Consider the following 20,442-nt stretch of genomic DNA (forward strand, 5'->3'; position numbering starts at 1 on the left):
AAAATCGACACACACAGCGTTTTCAGCATTTATAATGAGTTTGTTTTTCGTGAACCACTCAGAAAGTCTTTTCATATAACTTTCTGTTGTGGGCTGCAAAGTTTCTGGACTGGTTCCAGTGAGCAATATGTTGGTGTCATCGGCAATCAGGATAGTTTTTGTGTGACTCATTTATTCAACTAAGTCAACCACATAAATAAAGAAGAGTAGTGGACCTAAGATTGAGCCCTGTGGTACACCATATTTTATTGGTAATTCGCTAGAATTTTGTTGAATTCATACTGAAGTGATACTTTCTGCCTGCGGTTTTTTAGATATGAACACAACTAGCTGTGTGCTACTCCTCTCACTCCTTGTCTTTTCGAGTAGAATGTTATGGTACAGGTCGTCAAAGGCTTTTGATAGATATAGAAAAATACCTGCAGCTAATTTATGTTGATCAAGGGATTTTAAAATACAGTCCAAGAATTCGAAAATTGCTGTCTGTGTATATTTAAACTTTCTAAAACCATGTTGTTGTACTGTAAGAGGTGCATATTTATTCATGAAACTTAAAAACCTGTCATTGAAGAGTTTTTCTAGAATTTTTGAGAAGGAACTTAACTGTGACACTGGTTCAGAAGCACATTTTTTAGCAGTGGTGAAATTTTTGCTATTTTAAAAAATCTGGAAATACACCAGTTTTTAAAGAGAGGTTGAAAATTTTTGCCAAGGAGTTTGCTATGTGTTGAACATATGCTTTTAATATGAAATCAGGTACTTCATTAAGACCACTTGACATTTTATTGCTTAATGATTTAATTTTATAATTTAATTGGGGTTTGTTTCATAAACATACATAGAAACGGTTGAGATCACTGACTTGCTGGACAAACTTGGGACTGGTCCTTGGCAGTGGACTTGAATGAGGTTTTCAGCTAGTGAAGTGAAGTATTCATTGAATTTTTCCACAACTGTATTTGGGTCTGTGACTTTTGAACCTTCTAGTGTTAATGATGCATTATTTTTCTTTAGCACTGAACTACAAGTTTCTTTCTTTATAACTCTTCACGTGGATCTCATTTTGTTAGACGAGTTTCTTATCAAAATGGCATTCCAATAGTTATAAACGCAACATTGGGATAGAATTAAAGATCAACAATGTTCTGTAATATATATTCCAGAACTGAAAACATTCCACAACAAATGACATATTATTATAACTCTAGTTTATGTGCAGCATTATTAAAAGGAAATTGTTAATCTGTTGTATTTTGTAGTAGATTTCACAATCATTAACTAGCTGGTCTGCTGTACAAATATGAAGTGACATGGTAAGAACAAATACACTCCTGGAAATGGAAAAAAGAACACATTGACACCGGTGTGTCAGACCCACCATACTTGCTCCGGACACTGCGAGAGGGCTGTACAAGCAATGGTCACACGCACGGGACAGCGGACACACCAGGAACCGCAGTGTTGGCCGTCGAATGGCGCTAGCTGCGCAGCATTTGTGCACCGCCGCCGTCAGTGTCAGCCAGTTTGCCGTGGCATACGGAGCTCCATCGCAGTCTTTAACACTGGTAGCATGCCGCGGCAGCGTGGACGTGAACCGTATGTGCAGTTGACGGACTTTGAGCGAGGGCGTATAGTGGGCATGCGGGAGGCCGGGTGGACGTACCGCCGAATTGCTCAACACGTGGGGCGTGAGGTCTCCACAGCGACGCACGGATGCACGCCAAGACCGTAGGATCCTACGCAGTGCCGTAGGGGAGCGCACCGCCTCTTCCCAGCAAATTAGGGTCACTGTTGCTCCTGGGGTATCGGCAAGATCCATTCGCAACCGTCTCCATGAAGCTGGGCTATGGTTCCGCACACCGTTAGGCCGTCTTCCGCTCACGCCCCAACATCGTGCAGCCCGCCTCCAGTGGTGTCGCGACAGGCGTGAATGGAGGGACGAATGGAGGCGTGTCGTCTTCAGCGATGAGAGTCGCTTTTGCCTTGGTGCCAATGATGGTCGTATGTGTGTTTGGCGCCGTGCAGGTGAGCGCCACAATCAGGACTGCATACGACCAAGGCACACAGGGACAACACCCGGCATCATGGTGTGGGGAGCGATCTCCTACACTGGCCGTACACGTCTGGTGATCGTCGAGGGGACACTGAATAGTGCACGGTACATCCAAACCATCATCGAACTCATCGTTCTACCATTCCTAGACTGGCAAGGGAACTTGCTGTTCCAACAGGACAATGCACGTCCGCATGTATCCCGTGCCACCCAACGTGCTCTAGAAGGTGTAAGTCAACTACCCTGGCCTGCAAGACCTCCGGATCTGTCCCCCATTGAGCATGTTTGGGACTGGATGAAGTGTCGTCTCACGCGGTCTGCACGTCCAGCACGAACGCTGGTCCAACTGAGGCGCCAGATGGAAATGGAATGGCAAGCCGTTTCACAGGACTACATCCAGCATCTCTGCGATCGTCTCCATGGGAGAATAGCAGCCTGCATTGCTGTGAAAGGTGGATATACACTGTACTAGTGCCGACATTGTGCATGCTCTGTTGCCTGTGTCTATGTGCCTGTGGTTCTGTCAGTGTGATCATGTGATGTATCTGACCCCAGGAATGTGTCAATAAAGTTTCCCCTTCCTGGGACAATGAATTCACGGTGTTCTTATTTCAATTTCCAGGAGTGTATTAATGTTGCCATAGAGCATTCAACAGTTCCTTTTTAGAATTTTCTTGTTACTTTAATACATTGACAATCCAAAAATTAAATGTTGTCCATGAAGTCATGTAGTTTATGCACTACCATGATCTTCTGTTTCCATGCTCGAATAATTCAAAAAATCAATTATCAGTACTAACTCTATTATGCTTAAATAGTCTAATTTAAGTACATTCCTATAGTGTTTATAAGAATCATGACATTATAACATGTAAAACAGACGGACATATGTGAAAATGTAATCAAACTGCATGGGAGAGTAGTGTTTAAACTGGAGTTAGTGCTGCTAAGTGGCAAAATGGGTGTACCCAGATAGAAATCACACTTTCTACCTTCTATACGCTATGATGTTACCTTAGACACTAGACTGATTTTTGTTACCCATACTTCACACTGTATCTCAAAAAGGGGAGGAAAGCTGTAATGTTCATTTTCCTTTCTAAGACCTTCCAGTATGCCTACGGTTCCATAAATACTTCCTTAGTTATAAGGACTGTATTTGTCAACATTTGATGCTGAAACATGAAAGGAAAATTGTAAAGTAAAATAATTGGAATCTACACAAATATTCTGCATGCTAAAAATAATTACTGAATTCTTTTTGGGATTTATACTTTGTATTGTGAGTAGAAATAGTAACACCATCAATGAATTAATTGCTGATCATACTACCATTTTAGTGATTCAAAACAGTCATGTTTGGAGACATAATTATAGGAATGGGTTCAAATTGCTTTTGACTATCACAATATTGTTTCCTCAGATATTTGACAGAAACACTTCTGTGCATTTCTTCCATTCATTACATTTATGAATTAATTTCAAATTTTTGATCACTAACAATGCTGATGGAAAAGTCAGTTTCAATATTTTTGTTGTTACTACTATGGTACCTTTTTACTTTAATTCTTAATTTATATGCTTTGAAGCCCATTAATTCCTTTCGAATAGGTAGCATGTTGTCTATAATGACATAACTTTTTAGGAAGATGTATGAAAATTTTCTAAATTTACTTGAACTGTACATTGTATGATAATTTTTTAATTTTCAAAAGTCCCCAGGCAATGCACCTTTGGGTTTTTGTTGAAAATTTAATGTTTTGATCCAGCCTGAGCGAAAGTCTTTTGGAGGGGTCATGGCTCAGATCTTCAACAGATTCCCACAATGACTCGCTACTCAGTGTAGTTAATATTTTGTGCCTCACAATTTGCACATAACAAGACTTTAATTGTTTTCAAAGTTAGAATGCAGTTTTACGTTTGCTCAATGTCGTCAGCACTGCTGACATCACTACCTATGGAAGACTAGTTGCTGGCGAACCTCCTCTTCATAATCAAAAACAAGTTATTACAAAAGCCTCACATGTTCATCTATACAGTTAAGTTACTGGCATGTTTCGTAGCTCCTCTACACAATCTACTATAGTATCAGCTTGTGGCTGCCCAAATTTGGGTCTTATGAAACACAACCATGTGGTTTTGCAGCTGCAAAATGTGTCTGCAACAGACAGTTTATCTCTTTGCCTCTGTTGAGAGTTACTTTGATGCTCTTTTCATTTTGAGCCATTCTGTTCACAGCTGAATACAGCTGTTGAATGAATATTGATGCATATTGCATTTTCTATTTTCTCATCTTTTCCATTTGACTTTCACTTCTTTTTCTCCAGATGTTCTTTAGGAGGCCTCCATTTCAATGGCCCATGGTCATTTTCCTGTTGTCTGAGCCTACAGTGGAGATGGTGCAAGAAGTTCCCTGGCAGCATGCACCAGTGTTGCCAGATTTCATCTGTGAAGTGATAACGACTGCAGCACAATACAGTTGCTGTCTATAGAGGTCTGACAACACTGAGGTATTGCCCTAGAGATGTTTACAAAGTCGTGTTACAGCATTGGTTGAGCTAGTGGGGAGATGCTGCTCTGCCCAGATAACTGAAACTGTCAGGTATGGACTTAGGGAATGTCCATTAAATATGTGAGGCTTTTTTAAAAAGCCTTGGAACCCCTCCCCGCCGACCCCCACATTGGTAGGATTTGGTGAGATATGGTGGGACCACTCCCCTCTCCTCATGTGAGGTTCACCCTGTAATTTTTAAATAATTAAATTTATTTCATGTGTTCATCGTTTTACTTTATACAACTGAAACACCTATTATATTGCTCAGAATTAATTCTATAAAACAGAATGTTAGCTGTAATGTTGACTGTCTGAATTAAAAAGCTGACTTAAGATATTCATTCCAAAATCCCTTCCCCCTCCCCCCCCACCTTTAAATGAGATTTGGTGAGATTTTGCTGGACTGCCCCCCCCCCCCCCCCCCCCGCCTCTTCCCTTTGAACTCACATCATTAATGGATGTCCACTTACTCTGACTTAACTTTAGTGATGCTCCTGCCAGCTACCATCATTCCATTAGCTGATGTTAATCTTTTCTTTGTATGTGCTGGAATGCACTTCAGCTGTCTATCAACCATTCATTGACCTGGCCATGTGTGCTGTCCAACCAAATTTCATTTTAATAATAACTCTAACTTATCCTCCACTGCTCCTCCTGATCATTTCTATGTTTTCCTACCATGCCTACCAATTCCCCTCATTGAGCAAACTTCAGATTTTGAATGATTTTCAGGTTCCTGCACTGGATATACGAGTATGAAGAAGGAATATGTGTTAACACACTACATTTGATCCATCTTCATTTTGCTGACAGCCGTGTACAGTTTCCCTTCTGTACAGTGCTTTATGATGGAAGACAGTGTAGTTTTGAAGTGCTCTGTACATATCCCCCTCCTGCCCCCACCTCCACCGCCCACTAACTAATGGCAGCCAATGAGATTAGTCTTCCACTGGATGTCACTGAAATAGTGTCAGATAGAAAGACTTAGACTACATGGATGGACAACTGCAGTGAATTCTCATGGTCAGCAACACCACACTGCAGTTTTTCAAAGAAAAAAAAAGTGCAAACTAATAATAGAGTCATTAAACCAGTTAATGGGTTGTTATATACTGCATATTAGTTTTTGTATTTATTAAAAAAATTGAATTTAGCATAAAATGAAGAATCACAGTATTAGACAAAAAAGTAGTAAGTGCAGTCTCTAACGTCCTGTTGATTCGAAGGTTGGCCTAACACTGTCATACTTACCTCCACTAAGTATATTTGTCAACTCCCTGGGGTATGAAAGAATGAGTGACGTTTCATGATAAATTGCTGTACACTACAGTTTTGTCGTATATTTGCAAGTAATGGGGAAGATTTCTTTACAGATGTTACTGAAAGCCACCAATAGAGTCCAATAGCAATGTGAATGTTCATCACGTGGGTGTATTGACAGTAATTTGATGCCTTGAATTATCTTACCTTCGGTGTGAAGATGTTGAGGTGCAGACAGTCCTCTTCACCAACCACAGGTGTGTCACTAGAGCTATGCACGAACACATACTGGATGCATGGACTACCATAATGTGTAGCATCCCAGACCCCTGGCCATGGTTTGGGAGGCTCAGGCTCCTGTAATGCAATTATGTCCCTTACTTGCCTGTGGCCTTTATAAAAGGACAGAATAGGTTTCTTTTTTTACATTTACATGCACTGGGTGTCCTGTGAAGCACGAACATTCCAAATGTATTGTAAACAGTTCAAAATGATTTTTGAGAAATAATAAAAAACAAAGGAAAAATCTTTTGTTCATTAGTTAATATGTGCAGCTTCCTTATCTACCGAGACAGAAAAGCAATGATGACAGTGAGGGAAGACTTCATGTTGAATTCGATGAAATTTGATGTTTTCTGTTTTCCATTCCATAATGTGTTTTAGATGCTTCTGAACAATATGGTATATCATACATCAAAAACAGACTATTTTAAGACCTTCAAATAATATGTTTGAATCTGACAAGCAATTAATTATTTTCACCACCCCAAATATCCTGATATAGTTAAACAATTTCATCTTGTTAACCACACAGGCTAGAAGGCTGTAAACTGCCATTTTGATGCCACTGCTACATATCAAATGTGGCAATACGAATAAAAGAATCAATCCTTGTTTGTGGCATTAATTTGTTAGAAAATAATGTTCCAGTCAGCAATTTCAGTAGTGTACTTGTGTATATTGTTCTTTTTTATGTATATTAAATGACTAAGCACAAAACAAATGTTAATTTATGGTTAACAGACAAGATCTGAATTTGTGCCTGAAGTTGTGGGAAACACCTCTGCAAACAATGAAGGAAGTGTAAACAAACAGAATAATGCTTTTCGAAGTGGCCTCATCACAGACTGCTTGGAGTAATTATAGGCAAGCTATATTCTCTGGTTGGGTGCATTTACACATAAAAATTATTTTCATTTAATATTAATGGAGCCAATCAAACCAATATTCAAACATTTTACAGATCCAGATCTACTATACAAATGTTTGCATGAGAAGACCCAAAACATGAACCTCTCATTCAGTAATGTTATGTGGTGTCGTGTACCCAAAAATGTTATTGTTGGCCTCATGATTCTAAAGTTAGCAGTGTCTGGTGGTGTAATAGCATTTAACAGTGAGAACCATAAAAGAATGATGGTTCTGAAGAAGTTGGTGTGATGAGGACTGGATGTGCTTCATGTATGTCAAGTAGAGTTTGCTGCTCAGCAAATACAAAAGAGGCAAGAAAGTAAAAAGGAGACAAGCATTGAGCGATTACAGCTCTGAAGAGAACACAGAATATGGGCCAGAGCAATCTAGTGCATGAAAGAGTCAGAACAGTATGTCTGTATAAAAGTTTATAATTAAAAACTTTGTACGTCAATACCTCAGAACTACTTTCTACTATAAATGACCATTATCTCAAAAAAGCACTGAAGATAAAAATATGAAATTTTCACAGCATGTCAAGAGCAAGATTTAACACATACGGAACTAGAATAATAATAATATCCTATGTTGTTTAGTTCTTATGTTTATTTATTTACAATATTCTGCTATCAAAGTAAGTGCATGAAAAAAAAAATATCATGACAGGTCTCATACTACAATTTTTTCAATAATTCCACTTCAGTATATCAGTAAAAGTACATTAATTAATCATGAAAAACTGGAAGTTTGAGTCTTTAAATCTTTCTATGATAATAGGTGACAAAGTTTGATAATTTAACATTGGCAGCATACAACATAAATAATCTCTCATTAAATGGAAGCACGTAGCATTTAATGGCTTGTGTTTGTTCATAAAACCAGGAGCATAAATATAAATTAAATAAAAATATTAAAGTAAAAAATCAGAGAATGTAGCTGTAAAATGTGCTACTTGTGAGGCCAAAGTCTGTCAGCACCTAGCTGTCCAAGTAAGTCTGTGTAAAAATGCTTTGGCTGTTTGGCTGAATGAGGGAGACAGTGGTGCAACCCCCCCCTCCATCCCCCCCCCCCCCCGCCTGGTTGTGGTGACAGACGGATATGTAGCGTAGAAACAAATATATGTTAGGTTGGAATATGATAATTTGGTTGTGAGTTGGCAAAGCCAATGAATGTGAATATGGATGTGAAATAAAGTTTATGGCACCAGAATGATCTGTAGCACAGCCCAGTTTTGGTTGTATGTGATGCACTTCTTGCTATAAAATCTAGAAGTTTGAAATCAATTTAGAAACCTCAAAAGGAACATCTCGAATGAGCCTTTTGGTCAATGTTGTGTACACATATCATACATTAACCATGAAAACTGCATGACGGGAAGGGGTTATCCAACCTTGACCTTCACTTTTAGGACACTGCCAGATTATTTCTGAGGAAAGTGTTGTACTGAAGCATTCAGTTCCTGATTGCCAGACTGTGTAATTCCAGTCAACAGGTCGTGGTCTAGTGGTTAGTGGTTAGTGGCGTTGCTTCTAGATTGTGGGAGCTTGTGCTCGATTACCATTTGTCTCAGAGATTTTCTTTGCTACGTGACTGGATGTTTATGCTGTCCTAAGCATTTCGTAATATCATTTTCATCTTCATCGATGTGCAACTTGCTGAACTGGAGTCAAATACAACGAATTGTACCAGGAGGCTGGAAAATCTGGATAGGGTTTGTGGACATTAATCGCATACAACAATTTTCTTTCATTTCAAGAGTTACCGAGAGTTATTAATAAGAGCATACTGTAACACAACATTAGAAAAAAATGACAAGCAGCAGATTTCTCGCCATTTTGCATACCTTCCACGCTGTTGATCAGGGTTTAGAGTAGAAAATAAAATGATGTCGCAAAAATACACATATCAAAATTCACATTTGTGCAAAATACACTCCTGGAAATTGAAATAAGAACACCGTGAATTCATTGTCCCAGGAAGGGGAAACTTTATTGACACATTCCTGGGGTCAGATACATCACATGATCACACTGACAGAACCACAGGCACATAGACACAGGCAACAGAGCATGCACAATGTCGGCACTAGTACAGTGTATATCCACCTTTCACAGCAATGCAGGCTGCTATTCTCCCATGGAGACGATCGCAGAGATGCTGGATGTAGTCCTGTGAAACGGCTTGCCATTCCATTTCCACCTGGCGCCTCAGTTGGACCAGCGTTCGTGCTGGACGTGCAGACCGCGTGAGACGACACTTCATCCAGCCCCAAACATGCTCAATGGGGGACAGATCCGGAGGTCTTGCAGGCCAGGGTAGTTGACTTACACCTTCTAGAGCACGTTGGGTGGCACGGGATACATGCGGACTTGCATTGTCCTGTTGGAACAGCAAATTCCCTTGCCGGTCTAGGAATGGTAGAACGATGGGTTCGATGACGGTTTGGATGTACCGTGCGCTATTCAGTGCTCCCTCGACGATCACCAGAGATGTACGGCCAGTGTAGGAGATCGCTCCCCACAGCATGATGCCGGGTGTTGTCCCTGTGTGCCTCTGTCGTATGCAGTCCTGATTGTGGCGCTCACCTGCACGGCGCCAAACACGCATACGACCATCATTGGCACCAAGGCAGAAGCGACTCTCATCGCTGAAGACGGCACGTCTCCATTCGTCCCTCCATTCACGCCTGTCGCGACACCACTGGAGGCGGGCTGCACGATGTTGGGGCGTGAGCGGAAGACGGCCTAACGGTGTGCGGGACCGTAGCCCAGCTTCATGGAGACGGTTGCGAATGGTCCTCGCCGATACCCCAGGAGCAACAGTGTCCCTAATTTGCTGGGAAGCGGCGGTGCGGTCCCCTACGGCACTGCTTAGGATCCTACGGTCTTGGCGTGCATCCGTGCGTCGCTGCGGTCCGGTCCCAGGTCGACGGGCACGTGCACCTTCCGCCGACCACTGGCGACAACATCGATGTACTGTGGAGACCTCATGCCCCACGTGTTGAGCAATTCGGCGGTACGTCCACCCGGCTTCCCGCATGCCCACTATACGCCCTCGCTCAAAGTCCGTCAACTGCACATACGGTTCACGTCCACGCTGTTGCGGCATGCTACCAGTGTTAAAGACTGCGATGGAGCTCCGTATGCCACGGCAAACTGGCTGACACTGACGGCAGCGGTGCACAAATGCTGCGCAGCTAGCGCCATTCGACGGCCAACACCGCGGTTCCTGGTGTGTCCGCTGTGCCGTGCGTGTGATCATTGCTTGTACAGCCCTCTCGCAGTGTCCGGAGCAAGTATGGTGGGTCTGACACACCGGTGTCAATGTGTTCTTTTTTCCATTTCCAGGAGTGTATGAGAAGTTTGTGGTAAATTATGCTAGTAGAAAATTTTATAAATTATGCTATTAATGAGACTTTTAAAAGTGAAATATGTGTATACTGAATTGAAGCTAACACGAATATATAGTGAACAGAAGACGCAGAAGGGCGAGGCGAAACCAGTATCTCCGATTGCCTAATCCAGGCACTTGGGAACAATGCAAGATCTGTTTTGCCGGACCATGATTACATTATAGAGACTGTAAGACCAGACAATGAATGGGAAAACGTGATGTTAACTATTCGGGAAAAATGGGCACCCATAATTATTCCAGAAAGGGCAGTCCCTACAATAGTTAGAATTTTATAAAAATCGTTGTAGAAAATTTTCATTGTTCTTTCAGTTTCTGTACGGGACCCCTAAAACACTTAACTGATTGGTAATAGTGCAACGTAGCATAACAAGTGGTGATCCTACAGGGATTGTGCCCACCGGATTTTGTAAGTACAATTTGTTTAAACTATTGTAAAGAATTTGATTCTTCGCATTATAACGATGTTTGTTTCCTTCTTTGCATGATAGGAGATCATGAAGAAAATGACAATAATGAAATAAAGAAAGGAAACAGAAGCCCAGAAGAAAACTTCAAAGAATAAAGGGAGGAAATATACAACAGAAACGAAAAAAATTATATGTAGACGCAAATGAGCACATCGGAGGAAGTGAAGGAAGGACCATGTGTTATCAACTACAGCGCTCTGTTGCTAGATTAAACAGCAATAGAGCCTTGCTTTCTATCCTTTTAGCAATTTCCAAAAAAAATTTAAACATTTTTTCGTAGCATCATCTGTGCGAAAACTAATATGCAGATAGAGAACGATTTCTGCGACATTTAATTTGAGCTCAAGGTGACAGAAACCATCTTGTTGCGCGCAATTAGTATACTAAAATTTTCGATGATAACTGAACATAACTAGTAATAGTAGAAACAATAGTTAAGGTTGATGAATCCTGTATATTCAACAATATGGAACGAAAAGAAAGCAACGAAATGAATGGAAATGTTTTTCATAAACAGGAACAGGAAATAATGTGAATGAACAAACTAAAATGACCAACGCAGCGAAACAATAAGATGACAACTACGCAGCAACAGCCAAGATATCAGTTTAACACAAGCTACAGATGGAAACCTTTTATTAGGATACATTTCAGTGGAGACAATAGATGAATTGTCAATACAATTGTCAACAGCGAGCACTTTTTCACTTAGGACTTTAGAAAGAAACATGTCGCGAGGACAAAGTATGTTTACGGGCGACAGGGTATCACAGATGACAAGAATCATTACTTCACCTCAACCAAGCGTCATGAACGAGATGATGCAATTTTACAAAAATCTGTTTACAAATATGTCGAATGATTTCGGACAGAAACTTGATCAACATTTTTCCAATATGTCGAACGAGTTTGGTCAGAAATTTTCACAAGTAGGGCCTACTCGAAGAACAAAAGAAAACTACGTTTAGGTTAGACGAGCTGATCGAAAAGCAAAACAATTTGCAAACTGCACAAGACGAATTAGGTCAGACCACATCTATAATTGAGACAGATGTATCAGAACTACAGTCAGTTTGCAACAAACTCCCAGACGCAGTGAAAAAACTGTCGGAAGAGATAGGGTTTATGAAACCGGGACAAAAACTTTGACACAGACAGAAAGTAATTGAGTGACCGCGCGCAAGTGGGGTCGTTCGACAGTGACGCAACATTCGCGAAAAGGTTTATGCTGCAGCATCGAACGTATGTAGATGAAACCGAAAAACTGATGTCTGAAAAGGTAAAGAAAATTGTTACCAAAACAGTGGCGGAAATGAAATATAATTCCTTCTGGACTGGCCACTGGCAGAGTTAGTTCGAACGAAATGGCTACTTCAATACAGGGACCATGCAACAAATCTTAGCTAACGAAAGAGTAAATACCTTTTAATCTCCGCAGATTCACGATGCCGCTGCAAGGTATTTCGGCACTTATAATCAACCGCCGATGTCGACAACGAACCAAGTGAGTAACCCCTGTTGCCACATATGTCAACCTCATGCTCAATGGGCACCGAACACTGTGAGTATTGGTAAATGAAAGCCTCTTAAAGTATCGTCAATTTCGGGTGTTTAATTGTTGTTGTTGTTTTGGTCTTCAGTCCTGAGACTGGTTTGATGCAGCTCTCCATGCTACTCTATCCTGTGCAAACTTCTTCATCTCCCAGTACTTACTGCAACCGACGTCCTTCTGAATTTGATTAGTGTATTCATCTCTTGTGTCCCTCTACGATTTTTACCCTCCACGCTGCCCTCCAAAGCTAAATTTGTGATCCCTCGATGCCTCAGGTATGTCCTACCAACCGGTCCCTTCTCCTTGTCATGATGTGCCACAAACTCCTCTTCTCGCCAATTCTGTTCAATACCTCCTCATTAGTTACGTGATCTACCCATCTAATCTTCAGCATTCATCTGTAGCACCACATTTCTAAAGCTTCTATTCTCTTATTGTCCAAACTATTTATCGTTCATGTTTCACTTCCATACATGGCTACACTCCATACAAATAGTTTCAGAAACGACTTCCTGATACTTAAATTATACTCGATGTTAACAAATTTATCTTCTTCAGAAACGCTTTCCTTGCCATTGCCAGTCTACATTTTATATCCTCTCTACTTCGACCATCATTAGTTATTTTGCTCCCCAAATAGCAAAACTCCTTTACTGCTTTAAGAGTCTCATTTCCTAATCTAATTCCCTCAGCATCACCCAACTTAAATCGACTACATTCCATCATCCTCGTTTTGCTTTTGTTGATGTTCATCTTATGTCCTCCCTTCAAGACACTGTCCATTCCGTTCAACTGCTCTTCCAAGTCCTTTGCTGTCTCTGACAGAATTACAATGTCATCGGCGAACCTCAAAGTTTTTATTTCTTCTCCATGGATTTTAATACCTACTCCGAACATTTCTTTTGTTTCATTTACTGCTTGCTCAAGATACAAATTGAATAACATCGGGGAGAGGCTACAACCCAGTCTCACTCCCTTCCCAACCACTGCTTCCCTTTCATGTCCCTTGACTCTTATAACTGCCATCTGGTTTCTGTACAAATTGTAAATAGCCTTTCGCTCCCTGTATTCTACCCCTGCCACCTTCAGAATATGAAAGAGAGTATTCCAGTCAATATTGTCAAAAGCTTTCTCTAAGTCTACAAATGCTAGAAACGTATGTTTGCCTTTTCTTAATCTTCCTTCTAAGATAAGTCGTAAGGTCAGTATTGCCTCACGTGTTCCGACATTTCTACGGAATCCAAACTGATCTTCCCCGAGGTCGGCCTGTACCAATTTTTCCATTCGTCTCTAAAGAATTCGTGTTAGTACTTTGCAGCTGTGACTTATTAAACTTATAGTTCAGTAATTTTCACATCTGTCAACACCTGCTTTCTTTGGGATTGGAATTATTATATTCTTCTTGAAGTCTGAGGGTATTTCGCCTGTCTCATACATCTTGGTCACCAGATGGTAGATTTTTGTCAGGACTGGCTCTCCCAAGGCCGTCGGTGGTTCTAATGGAATGTTGTCTACTCCCGTGGCCTTGTTTCGACTTAGGTCTTTCAGTGCTCTGTCAGACTCTTCAAGCAGTATCGTATCTCCCATTTCGTCTTCATCTACATTCTCTTCCATTTCCAGAATATTGTCCTCAAGTACATCGCCCTTGTATAGACCCTCTATATACCAAGGATTTATACTAGCCCTCGTCTTTTTACCTATTTGATCCTCTGCTGCCTTCACTACGTCATCCCTCAGAGCTACCCATTGATCTTCTACTGTATTTCTTTGCCCCATGTGCTCTCCTTGTAACTATGTACAATCTTTGGTTCTTTCAGTTTATCCAAGTCCCACCTCTTTAAATTCCCACGTTTTTGCAGTTTTTTTCAGTTTTAATCTATAGTTCATAACCAATAGATTGTGGTCAGAGTCCACATCTGCCCCTGGAAATGTCGTACAATTTAATACCTGGTTCCTAAATCTCTGTCTTACCTTTATATAATCCATCTGATACATTCTAATATCTCCAGGATTCTTCCATGTGTACAGCCTTCTTTTATGATTCTTGAACCAAGTGTTAGCTATGATTAAGTTATGCTGTGTGCAAAATTCTACCAGACGGCTTCCTCTTTAATTTCTTTCCCCCAATCCATATTCACCCACTGTGTTTCCTTCTCTACCTTTCCCTACTCTCGAATTCCAGTCACCCATGACTATTAAATTTTCGTCTCCCTTCACTACTTGAATAATTTCTTTTATCTCATCATACTTTTCATCAATTTCTTCATCATCTGCAGAGCTAGTTGGCATATAAACTTGTACTACTGTAGTAGGTGTGGGCTTCGTATCTATCTTGGCCACAATAATGCATTCACTATGCTGTTTGTAGTAGCTTACCCGCGCTCCTATTTTTTTACTCATTATTAAACCTACTCCTGCATTACCCCTATTTGATTTTGTGTTTATAACCCTGTAGTCACCTGACCAGTAGTCTTGTTCCTCCTGCCACCGAACTTCACTAATTCCCACTATATCTAACTTTAACCTATCCATTTCCCTTTTTAAATTTGCTAACCTACCTGCCCGATTAAGGGATTTGACATTCCAATACAAAGTCGAAAAAGGTTCACCTATCAATTTTTATAACAGCGCTTAGTAACGTACTACTGCGTAGCAGGACTGAATCACAAAAAATACGGTCCGCGGCATGGTTCACCTACGTAGGTCATTGGTCTCGGCCACGGATCTGACAGAACGTTGTTAAACCTGCGATCAATTTGAACAAGCCTTTCTAGACAAATTTTGATCTATTGGTGTTCAGCAACGATTACGATAAGAAGTGTTCGACCAGCAACCATTCAACAGTAAACAAGGTGGACTGCGAAAATATTTCGAGAAGTATATAAACAAAAAATATATAAAAAATATATAAACTATATATAAATATATAAAAAATATATAAAAATATATAAAATATATAAACAAAAAAAGATACTGAAGAATTCCCATCTCACATGTAGATGTGTTAAAAACCTTGAAAAGTACGCTACATCCGAATGCACGAGAGAAATTCGTCACTATTCCTGAGAGAGAACTTCAGTATTTTATCCCAGTGTTGGATTCTATGGATCTCATATACGAGGATGGCTGAGTGTTGTAAGCTATTGTTGGCTGAGAAAGCGCGGCTGGACCAAATGGCGAGCGGCCCGCAAACAAACAAATGAACGGAACGGACGGACGGACAATAAACAACGACGGACTATGGAGAGAGACCTTACGACGACAACACGCAAAACGCAACGGAGTCACAGTGACAACCAAACGAATCAATGATGACCACTAGTAATGAAAACAAAGAACGGAAAACACTCTGTCTGTTGTCGAGGCGATATGTCAAGATTCATGCTACCATTAGACTCGCTGGCTGAGCGAGAGGCAGGGGCTTAAATACACTATCGGGGGCGCCTCTATTGGCCGCTGGAACCATGTGTTCCATTGTGGCGCCCTCACACTAAATGCGGGCCAGGAGGCGCGGGCTGCCACAGCTTACGGCGTGATGGTGCAGAGACCTCTATGGTCTTCGACATCCATGATGTCTGGCGGGGATTCAAATTCCGTGGCGTGCGGTACGAGATCCCTCACCCCTGAAACTTGTGCGTAGGGGCAGAAATGCCCTGGACGGTGCGAGGTGGGCGGCAGTGAGGAGAGGAGCCGGGCTCATCAGCCGCTATTGGCGGGGAGGAAGGGATGCCCAAGGTATCCATGACAGCCGATCCGGAGTCCAGAGCCGGTGTGGAGCCGCCAATCCACCCGGGGGCATAGAGGGCTGGCGGCAGGCCCGCGGGGAAACAGCAACCGGGGTCAGGGATGGTGGCTTGAGGACCGCGTCCACACCCGAAGGAGGTAGGGGAAGAGGTGGCGGCGCGAGTCCTGTGGGGGCACGCAGGTGGAGCTGATTATGATGGCGGCGCTCCAACCTTTTCGATGTCTGAACCGACGTCACACATCGCCTATGGGCCGCGACGACCGTGGCGGTTGTCCATCCCGCCTTGCGCCCGTACTCGCGGGCCCACATGGCCGTGCCAGGGGCCTACTGTTGTGAGGGCCAGGAGTGGGGGCAGGAGGGGGATCACATCAGTAAACGGAGCAGGGTCCGCAGCTGTCGCCCATGAAGGAGCTCTGCCGAACTGCGTCCGTCAATTGGCATAGTGCAATAGGTGCCAAAAACAGGGTGAGGGACGATGCGGTTGGAGAAGTGTCGACCGCCTTTGTCTGCTGGTGTTTAAAAGTGGAGACAAGCCTCTTGTGCCGCGCCATTGGATGAAGGGTGGAAAGGGGGGACTACGGATATGTTTGATACCGATGGCCTGACAGAGGTCATGGAAGGAGGATGCTTTGAATTGGGGACCATTATCGGAGACCAATGTGTGTGGTAGGCCCTCAGTGGCGATAACCTGGGCCAGGGCCGTGAGTGTAGCCATGCGGACAACATATGGGTCTTTGGAGTAGGCATCAACGACGAGTAACCACATGGATCCCAAAAACAGGCCCCCAAAATCGATATGGATGCGATCCCAGTGCCAGCGAGGCACAGGCCAGGGTGGAAACGACTGAGGGGGGCTTGCCTGGTGACGCACACACATTGCACCCACGGTCCAGGCGCTCAATATCGCTATCGATGCCGGGCCAATACACATGCTGGCGAGCCAAAACTTTCATATGGGACAAACCCCAGTGCCCGCGGTGTAACAAACTGAGCACCCAAAGCTGCAATTCTGGAGGGATGACCACCCAATGGGCATCCAACTCTGTGGCCAACAGAAGGACATCAACGACCATGGAAAGCCTGTGGGACAGGTGGCGCCAGGGGCTGAAATTGGACTGCATCCGACGAGTAACATAGGAGGGCTATCCGTGGACCACATAGTGGAGAACCTGCCTCAAGACGGGGTCGTGGCGGGTAGCCACAGCAATGTGAGCAGCCGTAAGAGGCAGACCGCCCAGAGCATCCCGGTGGGCAGAATCAATGTGAAATCAGAGGACCTCCTGTTGGTCAAAGGCAGGATCGGGGCCTGCTGGTAGACTTGACAAAGTGTCCGCACTAGTATGGTGCATGGTGGACTTATACCGGATGGTGTAAGTATAATTACGTAAAAACAATGCCCAGCACAGGGGACGTTGAGCCGTCCGCTCTGCAAGGTGAGAGTGGATTCTGATAAGTGTAACCAAGGGTTTATGGTCCACCAGGAGGCTGAAACATTGCCCCAAAGAGACAGGTGTGAAATTTTTGGACGACAAATACGATCCCCAGGGCCTCCTTTTCAATCTGGCAGTAGCTTTATTGTGCTGGGGTCAACGTCTTAGGGGCATAAGCGATGGGCTGTTCGGAGCCATTGGCATCCCAGTGCATGAGGATGCCCCCAATGCCGTATGCTGACGCATCAGCCGCCACGACCAAGGGGCAGTCCGGAGAGAAGGAAGTAAGACAAGGAGCGGACTTCAGAATCTCCTTTAAATGGAGAAAATCCTAGTCACAGGCAGGAGTACAATCAAAAGGTACCCCTTTGTGGCGCAGGTGATTGAGGGATTGAGCAACGGAGGCAGCCTGGGGCAAGAACTTTAAGTAATAAGTAACCTTGCCCAAAAACACCTGGAGTTCAGGTAAGTCCTTGGGACGAGGAGGGGCCTCAATGGCCACAACCTTATGACCCGAAGGGCGAATGCTATCTTTGCTAAGCCAGTGACAAATATTCCACTTCCGATTGAAAAGAAAGTAACACCTGTCCAGCCGACAGCGTAAACCAGCAGATTGTGGAGTGTGAAATAAGGTGCTGAGATTTTGCAAATGTTCCTGGCGGGAACACCCAGTGACCAAGATATGATTCAGATAATTTACACAGGTGGGGATAGGCTCTGTAAGATGCTCCAGGAATCGCTGGAAATGTCTGGCGCTGAAAAGACACCAAAGGGAAGCCGCTTGTACTTATACAATCCAAGAGGCGTGTTCATAACCATGATGTTCTGAGATTTGGCATCCAAGGGCAACTGGTGGTATGCCTCAGCCAGGTCGATCTTTGAAAAATACTCTCCCCTGGCAAGCTTGGTGAGAAGGTCTTCCTGTCGAGGAATGGGGTAAGTGTTAACGAGGGACTGAGCATTGATTGTAGCGCTGAAGTCCCTACAAAGCTGAAGGGACCCATTGGGTTTCCGGATGACCACCAATGGCATCGCCCAGGCACTAAGTTACAGGCTCCAGAACGCCAGCGGCCTGAAGCCGATCAAGTTCCTGCTTGACCGCGAGCTGTAAGGCCACCGGAAGGGGCTGGTCCCAGAAAAAGCGAGGCTGTGCATCTGGCCGTAGGGTGATGTGCGCCTGAAAACCGGAAGCACATCCGAGATCTGTGCAAACAACGACCCAAAAGCGAAGCACAGATCATTAAAAAAATGGCTCTGAGCTCTATGGAACTTAACAGCTGTGTTCATCAGTCCCCTAGAACTTAGAATTACTTAAACCTAACTAACCTAAGGAGATCACACACGTCCATGCCCAAGGCAGGATTCGAACTTGCAACCGTAGCAGTCACGCGGTTCCAAACTGAAGCGGCTAGACACGCACGGCCACACCGGCCGGCGAGATCATCCAAGTCCTGAAAAGGAACAGCCGTGGAAACGACCCTAACTTCGTCGGAAATTGTAAAGCCAAACAGTTGAAACGCATCCAGACCAAAAGTATTCGAAGCCGGCGGATGATCGACGACAAAGAGGGTAAGGAGCCGGGGAACACGTTTGTACGTCGCCTGGACGACGAACTGCCCACTAAGGGGAACAGAACCGTCTCTGTAGGCGACCAAATGGCGAGAGGGCGGTGACAACTCAGGAGAGCCCAGCCGGTTATATGTCGCCACATTAATCAGGAAGTCGGTGGCCCCAGCGTCGACCTGAAAACTGACATCCTCAGTGAAAAGGCAGAGCGTGAGGAAAAGCTTCCGCGCTGACGGGTCATCCTGTGGGATGACCGACTACATAGCATGGACTGTATATTGAGGCTCAGGACTGGAGCGAGTCGAGCGACAACGACAAACCGATCGGATGTGGCCCTCCTTGTTACACAGTGTGCACGTTTTCCAGCGGAGGGGACAATCAGCCCGGGAATGTGCAGTAAAGCACTGTGGGCAAGATGGAAGTGGGCCGCGCTACCAGCGACGAGGGGCAGCCGGAGGCGCCGATGCCATAGAGACGTCGGACAGCGAGGAGCCCCGACGGCGCTGGCGTCTGTCGGCCGGGCCACGTTGACGTCGCGATGGCGGAACCCGCCGTGACACCGCTATCGCCGCCACCTGTGGTCGCGCCATAAGACTCACGTTAGACGCTTGAGCAATTTCAAAGGAGTGGCCAATGCGGAGAATCTCTTCCAAGGAGGGGTTGTCGAGTTTCAACGCCACAGTATGGACCTCAGGATCGGGGGCCAGCTGAACCACCACATCCCGGATCAGGGAGTCCGCATACGAAGCCTTAGACTGCTGATTGGTGCACGTAAAATCTCATTGACGGCTGAGACCCTGCAAGTCCGTGATCCAGTAATGATACGATTGACCAGGCTGTTTATGGCACTGGTGGAACTCCAGCCAAGAGGCGACCACATGGTAGTGTTGGGAATAATAGTTTGTCAGTAAAAGGCGTATCTCCTGGAAAGAGAGAGCCACAGGATCGGACAACGGTGCCACACTGAGATAGCGCTCCCTGTATTGTTCTAGGCGCTACAGTCTAGAACCGCGCGACCGCTACTGTCGCAGGTTCGAATCCTGCCTCGCGCATGGATGTGTGTGATGTCCTTAGGTTAGTTAGGTTTAAGTTGCTTAAAGTCTAGGGGACTGATGACCTCAGACGTTAAGTCCCATAGTACTCAGAGCCATTTGAACCTTTTGTACAAAACTTCATTTTGACGATGCACTATTGATAACATTGCTTTGTC

The 20,442-nt window shown here is 43.9% G+C and overlaps 1 protein-coding gene across 1 annotated transcript in view; it reads right to left on the minus strand.

Annotated features, from left to right (window-relative positions):
- Positions 1-20,442, minus strand: part of LOC126273244 (venom carboxylesterase-6-like) — a 143,242-nt gene that overhangs the window by 113,541 nt on the left and 9,259 nt on the right. Inside the window, exon 2 of the mRNA XM_049976792.1 lies at positions 6,075-6,224. Coding sequence (XP_049832749.1) covers positions 6,075-6,224 — 150 coding nt within the window. The remainder of the gene's footprint in view (positions 1-6,074; positions 6,225-20,442) is intronic.

The sequence above is a fragment of the Schistocerca gregaria genome, chromosome 1 (assembly GCF_023897955.1).
Source record: "Schistocerca gregaria isolate iqSchGreg1 chromosome 1, iqSchGreg1.2, whole genome shotgun sequence".
NCBI classification, from domain to species: Eukaryota; Metazoa; Arthropoda; class Insecta; order Orthoptera; family Acrididae; genus Schistocerca; species Schistocerca gregaria.